Source organism: Rhopilema esculentum, chromosome 18 (assembly GCF_057945365.1).
Source record: "Rhopilema esculentum isolate cy_ngs chromosome 18, ASM5794536v1, whole genome shotgun sequence".
Taxonomy (NCBI): Eukaryota; Metazoa; Cnidaria; class Scyphozoa; order Rhizostomeae; family Rhizostomatidae; genus Rhopilema; species Rhopilema esculentum.
The window spans coordinates 3360988-3379320 of record NC_142832.1 but is presented as its reverse complement, the minus strand read 5'-3'; the positions used below and the strand labels follow the sequence as shown (position 1 = coordinate 3379320).

The window sequence follows — 18333 nt, the reverse complement described above, 5'->3', positions numbered from 1 at the left end:
GTGTTGAAAGGTCATGCGCAGAACGGTATACGCAAGGATCGCCCCTCAGCGAAGGAAAGGAAAAGAGGAAATTGTATGTAATTTTTGCTTGCGGAACCTGCAGCAAAGCTAGCCATTTAAGCCTTCATTATATTTACAGCTTATGCACTATAAAGTATTTGGCAATTTCACCAGAATCGAGGACTTCAGATGCATCCCAGATTAACCAGGCAGGAACAGGCCAGAGTGGAAAGCTAAGGAGCTGTCAATCAGGTTGTAGGCCCAAATCTGAGCCAATCAAGAAACTGGACATTGCCAGAATTGAGTAGACGTTCTCCGTAAGAACTCTGGATCTTTTAAATCAGTTGAAAGAGAGAAGGAAATGGGAGACTCCATGAACTCATATAGGTATAAAGAAAAACAATTATTAGGGCGTCTGCCTAATTGTTCTTTTGTTATTCCCCGCTGGATCATCAACCTTTATCATTTATACCATTAAAGCATTTAAGTGCTCAAGATTATATGAAATATCAAGAAAAAATTAATTACCAACCTCTAAGATATAATCAAATTTTCGGATCTTAAATCTGTAGTGCCCAGTAATGTGATGTAACTGTAATATAAAACTGTAGCGTTTTGATTAGCATTTGTAGTGAGAAAGGTTGTCTCACTGTTATTCCAAAACACTTGCCTTGGAAACAGATTTACCTGAAGAAAAGAACTGACAGCCTAAAAATGTCTCATGTTCATTGCGAACATGGTGTTGATTGATAATAAAAGGTCTCTGTTATTAATTTGTATTATTATCAGAGCAGGAGATCTAGGAGTCAATTCTAAATAATATACACTGATTTTTTCAAAGAACCTATCTAAGACATGCTGTAAGGTTTATCAATAGGCCCAATTCTTTTAGCAAGGTTTCTTGTAGAACTTCTCAGTATTACTTCTTCATATGAAACAATTTTTTTCATCAGGCAAAATATAAACATTTTCATGAATTGAATCTTTAGTACAAATTGTTCTATATGTCAATCTTTGCGCTGACATCAACAGTGTACCAAAATAATCTATTAAGATAATGTTAGGAAGTTTTTGACATAAAATCCCTTCAACTGATTTTCTTTGTTTTCAGAAAAAGATTGTAGGGTAAATAATTGAATTTAAGCATGTGGTAAGAATCAAACCAAGCCACTGCATGTTACACTAGTGATGTTCTGATATTCTGATACTGTTTTGATTCTGCGTATGTTTGCAGATTCATTTCATGAATCAGATATCTTTATATATATATATATAGTTATATATATAGAAATTTGTCTTTTGATACTTCCGTAGCACAGTGCTCAATACGTTAGCATGTAGAGCGAGATATATCATAGATTGAAGAAAGTAAAACTACAGTTATATATATATACATATTTTATTATAGTTGGTACCATGGGAAGGTTTCCAGAAACGAGTGTGAACAACTTTTGAATCAGAGGGATCGCCCAGGCCTGTTCCTTGTCAGGGATAGCAACACAATTCAAGGAGACTATGTCTTGTCTGTCAGGTAAAATGCGGTACATTTGTTGACATACTTGCTATAATTGATGACGGTTTGCTTAATTTGCATGTCACTTCAACAAATTTGCGTAGAGGCTAGGTAACTTTTTGGTGAGAAATCAGCAATTTGCATCCTTTATTTTTGTTTTAATTATTTTTATAAGAATAATTTTATAAGAACACAAGCCTCAAAATTGGTCGAAGTTAAGAACAAATTATAAACAAACTGAAGGATCAGAAGGGTTTGTAAGAACCATCTAGTATTGGGGCAATATGACTCAAAGTCTTTGGGTATGATACTGTAAGAATAAACACAATTTACTGTTTCCTACCTGACAGAAGGTTCTTTTGGACAGAATAAGCACCTATAAATTATTCTTTGATCTTGGGGTGCATACTCAACAAGGGGCATTTATTGGGCAGGGGCAATAATTTAGAACTGGTCATAACTGCAAGTGAATATACAATTTTTAATAAAAACGAAGAATTTCTGACAATTTCTACTACTGCTTCCAGAATAATATGGTATTTATTCAAGTAAGTGCCCCTCTCTTTTTTTGGGGCTGTTTTTTAGCAGGAGGGTGTCTATTTAATCATTTACTCTTAAACATTTATTAATGAAGCAACAAGTGCTTAACTTAAAAACTTTGTTTCTTTAGCAATGTCCAGACTCATCAGAACAAAGACATTGTTTGAGGCATATACCATGATCTTTATATGATCCTATGTTACCTACTGCTTCTAAATCATCACTTTTATCAAAGAAATCTTGAACAGCCCATCATTTGCATAACCTTTGAATGTTTATAAACCACAACAGGACTTGTAAACAATTGAGTGACTTTTTTTTCATCCTTGTAGTGCTAATTACTTTCAAATGTTATTTCATAACTCAAACATGACAAGTTTATAAACATTTTCCCTATTACAATATTTGATTTACCTCATATAATGTCTCTTATAGGGAAGTGGGCAAAGTGAGTCATTATATTATCAATTTTAACCGAGCAAGCAGAGTTTACAAGATTGGCGAACAAACTTTCGATGACCTTCCATCTATTGTTGAGTTTTATAAAAAACATTTTCTGGACTCTACAACTTTGGTTGAGCCTGTAAGTTGTTGTTGAATATACAATAATTTCTTGTGTGCTAACTCAACCAATTTTGAATAACTTAATTCCCAAATATGTATAGTGCTAACCAAGCAGATTAGTTGTTTATACTTCTATTTTGCAAAGTTAAGTTCACTTTTTAAAATGGGGATGTTATTTGACCAGTGTGAGTGACTGTTTAAAAATAATCCAAGCAAGGTATCTTATGTTAGTTTTAAGATTTTACAACATTTGTCCACACAGTATTGTTACTGACTAATCAAGGCATGTTCTGGCAGCTTGTAACTTTTTCATAAAATACTCTCTCTATTTTGTTCTGTCAATATTTATCAGCATTCACACAAAAATAAGCATTTCCTGACATGAAAATGGTTGCCTGAAAACTCATTATTTTTCTTTCAAATGCCTATGGTTCTGAATTTAACATGTTTTGTGTTGCCTTAATAGGCAACTAGACCTGGATTTCAGCCCCCAGGTGGGGGAGGTGGCCAACCCCCAAGACAAGCACCAGTCAATTCACTCAAAGTTAAAGCAAAATACAACTTTGTTGGCAGTGTAAGTACATTAATTTTATACTTCAGCATGCATCAAGTATTTTTGGATCTAAAACTTTGTTTTGAAAAGTAGGTTACATTGTGAAAAACCACTAGAATGGAAGTAGAGACCTAACATATTGATTTGAATTTCTCCTTAACTTCTATGTTGTTTGAATTCATGAACCACGCATTTGTTGTATCTTTGTTTCTGTTATAAAATCTTTTAAAAAGCATATCATTTTAAAATGTTATATAATTTTAACAAGTGTTTATATGAATACATGCTTTTGTGTGTGTATTCACTAAGCTATATGTGATCACACAATCTGCCAAAAATCAAGTAATTTATATATGATAGATCGGTTAACAGTAATCTTTTTGTATTTTAACAATGTTAAATGTAGTTGTTAATTTCATTTTAGGATCTGGAAGACCTTTCATTTAAAAAGGGTGATATATTAACTATTTTGAAAAAAGAAGAGGATGACTGGTGGTTAGCTCGGCATAGCAATGGTCAAGAGGGGCTTATACCTAGACCCTATGTAGAAGAGGTATGCAAAATTCCTTCAAGATCTTTTGGATTCTTGGGAGCAAAGGATTTTATCTACTAATAAGGAATATCATCTTATCTATGAAATTGTGATCAGCATAGAGAATAGGAACCACATGTAAGGAAATGTTTTTATAGTCATGCAGGCCATCCTCGGAAAGTCATGTGATCCATGCGTCCATCTTAGCACAAGCCTTGTTTCCCCAAGATGTGTGGTTTATGGCACACCTTATCAAGGCTATGAGTTTTGATCTTTACAGGAAACATTTTTAGGCCCTGTTTAAATGATTATGTTTTAATTTCATATTGTATTAAGTTTACAATCAAGCACAAAGATTACCTTTTTAAAAAATGGGTATAAATTTCAAATTTTGTACTTCAAAATTCTTCATCATGCTAAAATACAAAAAAGGGCCTCATTACACACTTCATTTTAAAAAGCAGATATATGCCCTAGGAAATGTAATGCAGCAGGATAAACTTGGTCCACTGAATTTTTCTTAGGGAAGTTACTTATGAAACATGCATAAAAGAACAAGTGATTTTCTGTAGCAAATTAAGATGATCCCTTCTGTTATATGTGTGGTTATTATGTCAAAGATGCTTCATTAGTACACATCAGCTTAGGTTCTTAATTTGCAGTTTCTTTTCATTGGTATTTTATCTGTTTATTACTTTCTTCTTAAGATATTTACCCCTTTTTAAGGTCTAGTCTAGGTGCATATATAAAAAAATTCATAAAATGTATATATTGCTGATTTGTGGATAAAATAATTGAAAAAGGCTTTGAGGCAGCAAGAGTGATGGTTGCAAAGGGAATGGAACACTCCGGGGCATTGACACAATTTCTAGATGGCTGCACTTTGTTAAGATGGACAAATGGTGCATTAGATAGATTCAATAGATATGTTGTTGATTCATGTTGATAGTCCACTTCAGTTCATTTGGCTGTTGTGTGCAGCACAGAAGATAGTCAAAGTCTCAGTCAAATTTGAGTTTATTGAAAATTCTTATTTGTTTACAGATGCCAGCAGTGGCTATTGGGCCAAGGATAACGTCTTATCCACCTGTACAAGACCGTGCAATGCCAGATCGATATTCATCTGGACCTGATTACAGTCAGCCAATGGTACTTTTATATATTTTATGTTATGCTTGAAGATAAATTGTTATATATAATATGATATTGTTTTGTATTTTATCTAGCATATTCTATAAGACAATTAAAGTATATAAAAGTTTAAAAGCCAGTCTTCAAAAGATACATCCTTCACCTTCCATTCTTTGATAGAAGTCTGCAGAAGTCAGGTTTAATTGGCATTGCTTGAAAGGGTTACTACTGATTTTATGGCTGCTGCTTTATGCTTATGGTGTCTTCAATTAATTTCATATCAACAAATAATATGCCATTTGTTTATTCATGTTTAAGTTTTGATCAGCTTTAAGCATTTTGCAATGTTTTTAAAGGGTACACCCAATACACGACAACCCCAAGAGCCTTCGATCCCGGCTCTTCCACCTGGTCCAGTAATGGCAAGAGCAATTCAATCCAGGGACCCAAGCTTCTATGATCCCACCGAATTAAAGTTCCAGGTAAGCTTTCAAACATATGTGCGTGTTATTTATACGACCTTGATGCGATTAGGAGGCTTTTCAAAATGGCATCCAGTATGGAGATAGGTGAAAAGTTGATTTTGCCAGATTTTAAGACAAGTTTAGCAATTTCATGGCATGTCCGAGTTTAGAAAAATTAAAGTTTGAATTTTCCTTAAGGATTCTTGCATTATCTCAATGAGCCTCATTGTCATGCATGGAAGTCAAAAATTTACAGTTAAAATTCTGGGTTCAAATTCTGTCCAGTAAAAGCCAATGAAATATCCTTATATCCTTGAAAGGTAAAGAGCGTTTTAGCCTTAGTCCAATAATCAATGATCTAATATAAAATATGTTTAAATACATAATTAAAATGTTCTACAAAGTCTGAACATGATCACTGTTGCATTACAGCCTAGGAAAGCAGTAAATTCTTTGCTTAAAGCTAAAGATTTGTGCAAAATTCTTCCCCCATAAGAAAGGTTGTTATACACAACAAATCAGAGCTTCTGCCTTTAGATTTTATACTTTGTTCTTCCATGTTTATTACATCTGTCTATTACATTTACATCTGTAAATACTTTTGTTTGTAGAATCTGCCCTCCTTCTTATTGATTTTAAAAGTTAGTTCCATTACCACCCCACCTGCTATTACATCAATGTAGGAACAGCCGAGTGTAGAGAACATGAACGAGATTTGTTTGAAATTCGTGAAATTATTCTCCTGAAAAACAAGGCCTAATTTCATTTCAGTACCATTACAGATTTTCAAATATCTTTAACCTGAGACAGCAAACGTTTTTTCTGAATTCTCTTGAAAACCGTGTAACTAAACTAAGCAATTCCATTATTTTTTAAGAAAAAAAATGTTAACTGTTGAAAATAAAATTAGCCCCTCAGCTCTTACTGGAAATCTTTTTTATCCAACATAAATTTGTGTGATTATTATTCAAAGCCGAAACTTTTGTACATACATGCCTTAATTATAAGAAACAGGGACTAAAACGATTTCGCTGGTTGGAAGATTCTTACAGCTAGTTTTTCCTACTTATCTGAAGCAATGTCAGGCGGTTATAATAAATGAATTCTATTTTTATTTGATATAATCACTGCACCAAGAAGCCCTTTCTACGATGATAAGAACTAATTCCAACCATTATCAGTGCTTGACCATCAGAACACGAATGTACTTTTGATGACACCGGAGATAATCGAACTTATAAAGAGGCATAATCTTTGCTTGTTGGTTTGAACATCACATCTAGGCCTGAAAATAGACCAGGTTGTTTGCATCCAGAAATCAACATGCGATCTTTTTGAAACCAGTGTTCTTTTTTACATTTTCAATATGTCCAACTGTAAAAAATATTTATCTGTGGAAAAAACATTGTTTTTCCAAGTAAACTGGTTTGATCTTTTTGGCAATTTTTGTGTCAAGAAAGGGCCCTAATACTGATCGTATAAATTTCGGACACTGGAAGCACTTTTGCCCCCGATTCTTATGATGATTATAATAGCTTTTTAACCAGACTTAAACGTAATGGCCTTCAGGAGCTGTTGATACTCTTAGGAGAAATGTCTGGTGATTCAGTTCTTGAGTTAGGGTGACAATCTATTCAAGAATCTAGTCAGAATACCTATGGCAGCATGTACTGATGTTGTTATCGCTAAGGATACCGATACCAAGGGAACCACGTTCCTTTTTGATGAAGTGCGTATGTTTTTGATGCGAAATGTATGAATAAATAAATAAATTAATAAATAAGAAATGAGTAGACGATAAGAGGTTTCCTCAGTCACTATCATTTGCGTCACGTCGGATTATTTGTCGTTTTTTTCGGCGAAAGCAATGTTTTGATCATTGTTCGCAGTTGGAGTACCAACACATGGAAGAGAATTTTCAAAACATCAGAAATGTACACACACAGTGGCATGCTAGTTGACAAAAACTCAGACTTAAAAACAAAAACCAATGTATGAAAAAAGCAAAAGCCTTTTGTTTGGGCTACATATGAAAGAAAATAGTTATTGATAACATTGAATGTCTATAATGAAACAATAATTAAGTTGGCTTGTCCACTTCGAAGAGTAAGAGTTCTAGGGTGTGTTCAACACGTGCAATTCGATTTCTCGCCATTTAATTGTCTGTTAACGGAAGGGCATATGGCTGAATCTTGACTTGTATGAAACCTTTCAGGCAATCCCGCTAATGTTAAGCCCTGGTCAAACGATCCAACATTTCATCTGACATTTCGTTCGTCATTTTTCTTCGATGTTAGAAAGTGATCCGACGTTGATGGTCAAACGATCCAACATCACACTGAAGGTCACACCGAAGTCTACACAGTAAGATTCGATCAGAGAAAACGAAAGGCAATCGGCGCCTTCCCTATAGATTTTCTCTTCAAGGAAAGCGACTGCAGATATTGTTCATTTTTGTCGCGGTCCTTCAGGACAAGAGTCGAATCTCCCATCAAAACGGTGGCTTAATTTCATTACCCTTCACTTTATTTAAACTCGTCTGTGCTACAGCCTCTTCATTGACGCTTGATGCCTCTTCTTGTGCACAGAATTGGCTATCTTTCATCATATTGTCCATAATTTTAGTGTAAGCAAAGGCTAAAATCGAAACGAACGAAACCAGCCCAAGAAAACAACAACGACGAGATGATTGATTTTTGGCGTTCTTTAACCAACTGCGCGTACGTAGAGCTCACAATGTTGGCTGAGGTGGTGAAACGATCCAACATTTCACCCAACATTTCAAACAATAAAATTGTTATATGTCGGCAGCCAACATTTGTGACCACAGTCAAATTGTATCCATCATCGAAAATGACAATTTTGGATTACCCAACGTGGGGTTACGAAGGCAGCCGGGAACCCTAAAGATTTTTCTGCTCGAGGTCCCCTAATAATAAGCATTTGTAAAACAATATAGACAAACATAAGTTGGGAATGAACATTCTTTCCATTCAATTAGACTGAGATATCATGCTGGGCTCCTTGAAATCATTTATCACATCCAGAACACCAGCTTAACGGTAAAATAACATAAAGGCATTTTTGCTGGTGGTCCCTAAAGGTTGGGGCCCTTAGTCTATTACGCTACTGGTTGAGAGTGGAAAAGATTCATTTCATTTGAGATATCCTGCAATTCGACTTCTTCTTCTTAGTTTGTCGTTATCTTAGTTTGTTGGTATGTCCGGTGTTCACAATATCTGATAGATCATGCCGTCAATCCGTTAACTTTGCATCTCCGCGCGATAGAAATTTCAAAATGCAGAATATTGTTTACTACGTTTCAATTTTTAGAAGATGCAGGTATTCTTTATTTGAGATTATTATTTGCAATAAAATTGTATTGTTGTTCCTTCCCAGTCCAAAGAATGATGTTGTTACTTGTTACTATATTCGTAAATTTTAAATCGAAAAAAAGAAGCATATAAGAAGTGCAAATATGATCTAAACGGTGTTTAAGTCTTGTTGCAGATTCTACATTATAGTACCGAAAAAACTTTTGGAAATCTCAAGCAGGTGTCACTAGAACAAGAGCTGTTATCTTATCAGCTATCTTATCGTTGGCTGCCACTTACAGATTTGTTTAAAAACTCACTGTCAACAGTAATGTCGTGGTTTTGATGCGCCAAACGCGAATTCCTGCTGAAATGAGGAGAAAACTTTGCCTGATATTCTACGTGGGTGGCTTATGATGATTTTCGTCGCTATCTCCATAGCGAAAGAAACTCTATAAATTAATTTCTTTCTATTCATCAACAACAGTGACTAGGTCAGTGGTAATGAATATTTGCCTCATATATGGCCATAATCAACAGAAATATGTTAAAATGCGGCACTAAGTACTTTGTATTCAACTGATTTTGCGAAACTCAAAGCGGAAGTCTTCAGTTTTAAAATGCCTTTTGCCACCATTTCCTTTGTAGGCCAGCGCAGACATTTTGTATTGACTTGCAGCTGTTTAGCCTTTTTTCCAGAATTTCCACCATCGATGAAACAGAACAGTCTGCAAATCTTGCCGAGAAGCTTCTCTGTTAGCTTCTTTTCTAGATTTCATCTACAACACGTCACTCACATGTTTATTAAATTGTAAATGAAAAAGAAAAGGGAATTAGCCTTGCTTGGAATCGCACAGATACCCAGACTTGACAATACACTTCTACCTTTTTACTTCTAAGCATCACGACATTGTCATTTTTGCTAGAAATCGGTACGGATAAGAATCTATAGTTATAGCTGGGCTTGTACCTGTTTTTTAGAAATATTCAATTGTGTTGGAAGGTTTCCTTTTGACCCACTGTTGGTATTTTCAGGATTCGAGTGCAAGAGGGCTCGGGTGACATGCTTCCTTGTTAGTGCCTCGTTAAAAGGATCATATTTCTACTTTTTTTGGTTTTGAGACATTTTGGCCGAGCTTCCCGTGAAGCCTGGTTTCCATATAGCCGTAAGGCTGCCTGCGACTGCCTGCGACTGCTTTCTGCCATCTTCCATCTTCCACCCTTACAGCAGCGCCGGCAAATGGAAACGTTCTGTTTTCAATTGCCTGCGGTATCGGTAACTATGCCGGTAACTAGGTAAAGTTTGAGCGGGAAAAACTGGCGGGCAAAATTCAACAACAAAGCCCTGTTTCAATTGGTTCTTGCACATCACATGATCCGTTCGAACAAAAGAATGCCGCAGGCAGCCGCAGGCAAGGCGTTTCCATTTGTAATTTGTCTGCCGGCGGTACCGGGAGGCTGCCGTAAGAGCCGGGAAAAGTTGAACTCGTTCAACTTTCTCCCGGCTCTCCCGGCAGTCTTACGGCACTTCAAACAGCTGCCTGCGGTACCGTTAGAAAGCGTTTCCATAAAGAATTATCTGCCGGCGATACCGTAGGGATGGAAGATGGCAGAAAGCAGTCGCAGGCAGCCGCAGGCAGCCTTACGGCTATATGGAAACCAGGCTTGAATGTTCATTGTACAACACCCATGAGTACCATGGTACTACTTTGGTAGAGTTGGAAAATCTCGTCAGAGAAAAAAACGTAGATCAAGTAATTGTTCGCTGAATACTAGTTGTCTTGTACATTAGTGATTGAAACCCAAACTAAGGAAAAAGCTAGGTTTGTCGATCAATTCAAAAAACACGGTGCATCAAATTTTATTAAAAAACACGAAGTTCAAAGGAAGGCTGAATTTAAGGAGAAACCATTGAAACTATGCCTGTCTTTTCTTGTTAAGAAAAGTTTCAAGACTTTGATAAGCGCCCTCCAAAAATCATCTGTAGCAAACTGGCTTTACTGGGCTAGATGAGATAGTAGATGGCTCAAACTGTCAAAATTGATGTTTTTATTTTAGTTCTACGAAAACTCTGCCTTTTATGTTCCATCGATAAATTGCTATTTCAAGTTTAGCGCTAAATAAGAAACAGCCAGGAACCATTCTGTTGGCTATGTTTCCGCTACTTCGTGCCATCTTAAAATTTGCGGTACCAAATAATTATTTAACCATTCTGTTCCACATGCCAAAGCATTTGCCGCCATATCTGCACAGCCTCGAGCACTCCTCAATAGACTGGTAAATAGCTGTCGTCATAATTACTCCATTTAACGCGCTTTATGTTTACTTCGTAGAAAGACGATCGAATCAGAGTGCTTAGACGCAATGAAAACGGAATATGGGAAGGCGAAAACCTGGAGAATGGCAACAAAGGACACTTTCCGTTTACGTTTGTGGAAATACTGAAGGACCAGTCGTGACCAAGATCGTGGTAATAATTCGTTCGTGAGAAAGTTTTGCTTGGCTCTCTGTAGTGCAACGCGTCAAGCAATATACCGCCCCTAGCTGATGATTACATTTAATTTTTTGATACAGTCAAAACGTATTTAGATTACTTCTGTTCCTTCCCGTTTTGAGACTACGTGTTGCAATCGTATCAATTGAAAAGTAAGCTTCATGCTCCCCCTGTAACCCATGCTTGGCATTTATGGTACCTCCTCTCGTAAATCCTTGACAGCTTGCCCCTCTCTCCCTACACCCTTGTCCTAACTTAGTTACGAAAAACGTTTTGAGAAAATCATTGGACGTTTGTGTTAAAGATGTTTTTACAGCAGTTTAGTTGTTTACAAGCTGGAGGGTTTTTTAATGAAGTTCAGAAAAGGCTTTTATGTGGGTTATTACGAAATTAGGGATCTTCTGAGGGCGTACCAAAGGATTTACGATAATCGAATGGGGAATTCTCCATGCCAGGGGCTATCTTAACGAAAAATCTTTTACACAAAATGCTTCATCAACTGACTTTTAGTATGTATCTACATGTTATATGTTACGTAACGATGTTCAGTAGTTTTAAAATTCGATCTAGGAACAGGACTCGTGATCCCTAATAAAATTTAGCTAAGACTTGCTTATGAAAGGAATTTAGCTATTCCACTAGTGAAGTGGCAAAACTTCTTTGTGACGGTATATTTCTAGAAATAGTTCTTCTCCACACGCCATCTTTTGAAGGTAACAATTTTTGTATCTTTCTTTTATCTATAATTCCTATGATAAAGTTATTTTGTTGCTATTTGCAAAATAAAATCACATAATATCAGCAGTTTTTGATTCATGGCTAAGGCTTGTATCAGGAGTAATCTTCGAATAAAGATTTATTTTTTACATCTTGCCATTATGTCCGCACCATTTATCTGTGGTGCTTAGAATCTATCGGATAAGAATATCATGGTATATCTCTTGGACAATCTTCACTTTGTTGGGATTTTAAGAAACATTTTCCACAATAAATAACAGCTTCACCCCCAAATTAGTCCTAAACTGTCACTTCACTGCCGTATATAAATCGATTTAATAGATGCATCTATAGTAAAGCTTTTAAACCATTTGACACAATTTCCCTTGATAAATTATACCACTGTAGATTTCGAAGAAATTTCTAGCCCAGCCAGTTGGAAGTGTGCTAAAATGAGCTTCCTATAATCAAATGCTGAAATCATATCTCAAAATAGCTGAGATGGCAATGTTTTGATTTTTGTTCAAAAAAACCTTTGCATCTTGCAAGCTGTGCCTAACATGACATGTGTATCATAAGATAAATAAAAAAACGATTCATCTGAAAACTCGTACACGTGTGATTTGCATTTTATTACAACATTAGGTGGGAAGCTGGCAGCTGGACAAACATCTGATATTCTCGATCATTTTTTTAACATTGGTGAATATTGCATGAAGTTTTATTCCTTTGTAAATCTAAAGACTGTTGATTGAGCATTGAACTTTCGAAAGGGAGTTTCAGAAACTGACCAACCCATTGTTCAATGATAAAATTCAAGGCAAACTTAGTCCAACTCTAGTAATTCTCAAAGTTCTTGTGACGTCATGAACAGTTTTTAATGCAGTTCAATTTTCTTTATAAGACACCTTCAAAGATGTTTTGAAAAGCTGTTAGAGGAGCTCTTGCGCGTCAAAGCATGTGTACTGTAAATCACATCTTTAAACCTTTCCCAGATATTGATGTGCAAAAAATGAAAGTTCTTGAACTATTAATTGAACAAGCTGTATTGATGATTAATGAAATGATAGGTTACAAATCAACGACGAAAATTATTCTTATATAAATGATTCGTGCAGATATTTTGTGATTTGACAACAAATAGTTCGATTGTTACTATACCAGAGACAATATGAAGCAGTGCGTTAAAATCGTTTAATTTTGACGAACATTTTTGTAAAAATTCAAATCGAGGCAGCCAAGAAGCATTAAAGATGTACGGTACCATTGGAAGTCCGCCTTTACATTGTTTATCATAACAATATCCATCTGTCATTTTTCGCAACGATTAATCAGTATTTTCACTATCTATAACGACAATAAGCCCGATGAGGGCTCTCGTCATATAAAATTATATGGAAATTCTAGTCGAGTAGCTTCCCTTTGATTTTTCCGTTATTCTGTCACATTAAGTACTTTTAATCGATACAGTAGGGACAGGTCCGACAGTTTCACTCAACGTATGGTGGGTACGAGCTAGGGGGAACACTCTACGTCATTAAAGTTTTTTCGTTTTTTACCGAAAGCATTTTTGTAGAAACGCGTAATTAGATTATTCTTAATCAGTCTCGTAAATGCAACACACATTATATCTCTGTGTTTATACTTCTACAACGAAATATTGCCGTTGATCAAAAATGACGAATTTTGGTGACTGACCTGTCAGAAACATTGACTACAATACATTCAACGTGATTTGCTCATTCCAAAGCTGCACGCCTTTGGCTTTTGTTATGATTCCTTTGAGCAGCTGATTCCTTTGTTTATGATTCCAGAGTGTCGAATATAGCGGTGTAATGAACTCTTTTAAAGACGCTTCTAATGGTGTTTCGCAAGAGTCATTATTAAGTCCTATCCTTTTTAATATCAGGGTCTATGTAAATTATCTTATAGTTTCTATCACAAACACTCAAGTTTGCTATTTTAATGAAGACATTACAATTTACGCAAGCGGTTAACAATTAGAAGACGTAATCTCCAGTCTCAAAAATGACTTGTGCACTTTGTAGATTGGTTTGAAGGTGATCGTGCTAATATAACCAATAAATTGTCAATTCCTAGCATTATGGGAAACGGGGCCTATCCATGACAACTAAAATTGGATATATATATATATATCTAAAATTGGATATATAGATAAACTGGACAGAACAATTTCATTTAACTTGGAATCAGCTTAGATGTTAAACGCACATTCGAATCACATGATAAAGATGTAGAATTGTACATACCATTTTTCGAATAGTTACTTTCTTCGTTTATTAGCACAAATTGAGATCCGTAATGAAGGCTTTTATAAATTTCTGATCCAATACTCTCCTTTGACTTGGATGTTCCATGGCAGGGAACTAAATAATAACACAAATGAAATCCATGAAAAGGCTTTAAGAGTCACTTCGAAGACAAGCACTCTGTAACCACGCACAACTTAAAATCTATTTCCACGAACAATTATAGACTAAGAAATGGCTGTAACTTTGTTTTGTCAAAGTTAAAAGTGTTCTCTACGGAAGAGAGTCATATTTGAAACTGTTACCCGATTTTTGAAAGTGATAGAAAAAGGACCTTTGAAAATTGTCCACGTAAACTATGCAGGCTATTCACCTCGAATTTGGGCTTTTTATCATTTATGATAATTTATGATAATAATTTATGATAGAGGATTATAAATTTCCTGGTTTTAGATAGTAACGCATTTTTATAATTTACTTGGCGCCAGTTATTGCGTTCTCCCAGACAGAGATTAGATATTTAAGGTTGGGGCTAGTCACATACGCTTGCTGAATCCTGAATTAGTAATTTAATGTTTAATTTTTAATTGCTTGTAATTTTTTGACCCAGAACGGTTTCCTCCTGGATGACTTGTAGTAGTTTTCCATCACATCAAACTTGGCCGCAATGAAGCTGCTATGTTTGTTTATACATTTTCGCGGGCATGTTCACTCTCGCTACCTCGAAGAAGCTGAAGTGCACCTTGCAGTATTGATATCGCAACTTTCAGACTCGGTTAGGCTTTGGAGTGATCATGACCTATGATGAGAGCGAGAATACTGTTTTTCGTATAACGACTGAAACAGATTCGGACTTAGCTTTCTTTATGAGCCTCTGTTTCGCTACTGCCTTACTTCGCAGATGCTAAAACAGATTCAGCGTCAGTTCAAATGAACAGCGAAATTTGTGACTCGTGGTGTAAGTCCGATTCAGACTTAAAAAATGACTTATTCGGGGAAGTCTTTTCCTACCTGGTTGCAATTCTTGAACAAGCTCTGCTTTCCACATTTGAGCTCACTCGAACAAACATTTATTTCTGGTTTTTTTGCTTATTTTAAATCATTTGTCCAGTTAGCTGTAAATGGCTAACAGCTGTGTGTTTGCTGTTGCTTTAACAACAGGTTACGCAAGCCATAATTCGTTTTGCTCATTGCAATCAGCAAGAGAAATTAACTTCAAGGCTTTAAGTTATGTATATATTCTCAGCAGAACTGCATGTACAACAGGAGAGTAAGATTTGGTCCGATGATTGTCCTCGAAACTTGACTCAGTCTCAACGTTAAACCGAGTTGAATTGGAAACAAACATCAGCCATAACAGAGAGCCTCGAAAGCTGAACACGTGATCTGCGAGAAACACCTGCGCAAGGTTCTCTGGAGTTAAATGTATGAATAACATTTTCAAATGTCAGTCTATGTGTAGGCACAGTGTTCAGCAAACGCTATTGACAAAGGTGAAACGACGGGTGATGAAAAATTTCGTGTAGGCAGGAGCGAATAGATAATTCACTGCGTGCAAAGAATAATTGCGAACATTTTAAAAGGAGTAAGTTCAAGGTGCAGTGTTGAGGACAGGCTAGTGAATTGCAAATACACACACGTATCGATTTGCCAAAGAAAGAGTTGGCAAACAAAAAGACATCAATTGGATGAAATTCTTTCTGATTCGTTGGTTTAGTGTTTACAAAGCTGCTGCATATTGCTTGGAAGATCAACGAGAAAGCACAACGTAAATTATCACATGAACTCAAATTGCGTTGAAATATAATGTATTACTAGCGATCCTGTTAACTCTGCTATAATGGGTACCACATCTTCTGTGAAACAGCGTCCTGAAGAAATTCATTTCTCCGCAGATGCAGAGAAAAGGCAAAAAACCACCGTATACTCAGCGCGAAAGACAAACAATGAAATCGAAAGAAGCATTGCCAGGGACAGAAAAAAGGAAAAGGGCACTATGAAGATATTATGCCTTGGAACATCTTGTTCAGGTAAAAGCACGATTCTTAAGCAAATGAAAATCATTCACCTTGGGGGTTTTGCTGATGATCAACACGAGATTCACAGTGATTCGTTTTTGTTTACATTTGTTGTTTCTGCAAATGAACTGTTATCAAAGTTACCGAGCTATGCGTGCGACTTGAAGACGCAAGAAGTTATTCAGAAAATAACGGATTTAACAAACGTCCCTGCACAAGCAATAAAAGAAGATCAAGATGTATTTACAAAGGTATTACCATTCTTTCGATCTTACCAGGGCACAGATATCCTTTCAAAATACGGGCATGGAGAGCAATGTGGAGCATTCCTGGTCTACTTTTTAGACCGGATGGATACCGTCTCGACTTACAAGAAATTCATACCGAACACGGAGGACATTCTGCGTATACGTGTACAGACAACTGGAGTAGTGTTCACCAAATTTCGGTACAAGAAGACCAATTTCTGTATGGTTGATGTCGGAGGACAGAAAACGGAACGACGCAAATGGATACATTTGTTTGATGACGTCAAGGCGATATTCTTTGTAGTCGATCTGAGCAACTTTTTTGGCATGAATGAGAGTTTAGATGTCTTCACCTCGATTTGCACAACTAAAGCTTTAATGGACGCGAGCGTGATCTTGTTTTTCAACAAGGCGGACATCTTTCAAGAGAAACGAAATCTCTGGGAGCTTGCTAAGCATTTCTCAGATTTTATCTCCACTCCCTGCAATCACAGAAACACTGGCTTATTTATCAAAAATAAATTCGAAGAACGTTTTAGAAAGCACCACGAAAAAGGTTCCATTTACTCATTCTTCACTTGTGCTACGGACACACAGAACATTGACAGAACATTTGCAGCTTGCAGTGACATCATCCTTAAAAGGAGCCTCAGTGCCGCTGGTTTATACTAAGTACACAAAGGTGACTAGCGTACATGGGGTTTTACATGATGATACATTTTCATGCAGCTCTTTGAGCTCTTTCAAAACTTACTTTGCGTTGCCACGGACAGCCAGTTTCAGTTACTAGTGGTGGAAACTTGAAAGATGCTTTTGTTCTTTATTCACACTTCGTTGTTTACAAGCGCTGCTAATTTTGGTATTAACTAGTACAACAAAGACCAAACTTCGAGGCATGCGTGTTGAAGTGTCAGGAATAATCTTACACTTAGCTCCTTTTGCGCTAGATTTTCACATTCAATTTCACTTCACTTGTCAGTATAAAAAGCTTTAAATTGCCAAGCTTTACTGAATTTTTCACATAAAGAAATAACAGTCAAACTTGAGGCCTCATAGAATTAGCATTGCCAGTGATCTCTGCAGCTGTTTTTTAGGTAAAGAAGTTAGAAAGTATTCAAGATTTGCTCATCCGGAATGGCTGAGGCCGAAAAGCGGGGATTTAGTTTTATGAAAGAACAAGGAGCCACAGGAAAAATTCTCAAATAACAAAAGCAAGATGTAGAAAGGGGTTACGCTTCAGCATTTAAAAGGCTTGTCTCTACATTTCTGCTCCTGTCTCTACATTTCTGCTAACAAGTTTTCGACGATAATTGTATATCTCTTTGTTTATCGGGACTGCCATGTGTGTCAAAGCCTTAGTGAAAGAGCAGGTCAGTGAAAGCGTTAGTGATAAGGCCCCTTGTCGCCCAGCCCTTTCAATGAGGCACTGGTACCCAGGGTAAGTCGGGACATGAGCTTTAAAAACAAACACAAGATAGGGTCTGCATTTGTTGAAGACCGGTTGTTAAGTCAACTGTCTTGGATACTTTGGGATTCTAAACTTTCAAATGTATGGGCATGCCCATTTGCATCGAAGAAGAGCAGACTTCACTCTCCTTGAAAAATGCAAAATAAGAAATTTGGTTGTACCGATTTAATGAGCCTTGATTTAATCTGTACACAAAGCAAATTCTTAGAATAAACGAGAACTCTTGATGAAATGGTAAGGCGAACTGATATAGAAATTCATTTAAGAAGGCTTGCTCTTCACGTCGCAGATCCAGCTTTTAAGAACTTTTTTTGCTCTGGAAAACACCTGTTCAGCTCTCGAAACTTTAAACTTTTGTCTTGCAACAAGCAACACCACAGTACAGCAGATATGCATTGCGGGGAAAGGCCTTGTTGAGTCGAACACAATGTGCAAAAATTATAGCTTTCTCACGGTATCCCTAGGACTCCTCGGTATACAGCCACAAGCCGTTGTATTACGATATAA

General features: G+C 36.4%; 3 protein-coding genes across 3 annotated transcripts in view; 2 read left to right on the top strand and 1 right to left on the bottom strand.

The window, feature by feature from the left end:
* Positions 1-41: 41 nt before the first annotated feature.
* LOC135680898 (crk-like protein) lies at positions 42-13443 on the top strand. Its single transcript, XM_065195120.2, has 8 exons — positions 42-387; positions 1409-1531; positions 2489-2636; positions 3084-3191; positions 3595-3723; positions 4747-4851; positions 5190-5315; positions 10945-13443. The coding sequence occupies exons 1-8, from the start codon at positions 362-364 to the stop codon at positions 11068-11070; spliced, it is 891 nt and encodes a 296-aa protein (XP_065051192.1). The 5' UTR covers positions 42-361; the 3' UTR covers positions 11071-13443.
* The window catches only part of LOC135680894 (ubiquitin thioesterase OTU1), a 44028-nt gene continuing 25791 nt past the window's right edge, over positions 97-18333 (bottom strand). The window contains exon 10 of the mRNA XM_089113857.1: positions 97-14209. The gene's annotated coding sequence lies outside the window, so the exon portion shown is untranslated. The remainder of the gene's footprint in view (positions 14210-18333) is intronic.
* Positions 15933-17030, top strand: LOC135680896 (guanine nucleotide-binding protein alpha-16 subunit-like). Its single transcript, XM_089113785.1, has one exon. It carries the CDS (start codon positions 15933-15935, stop codon positions 17028-17030), a length of 1098 nt encoding a protein of 365 aa, XP_088969911.1.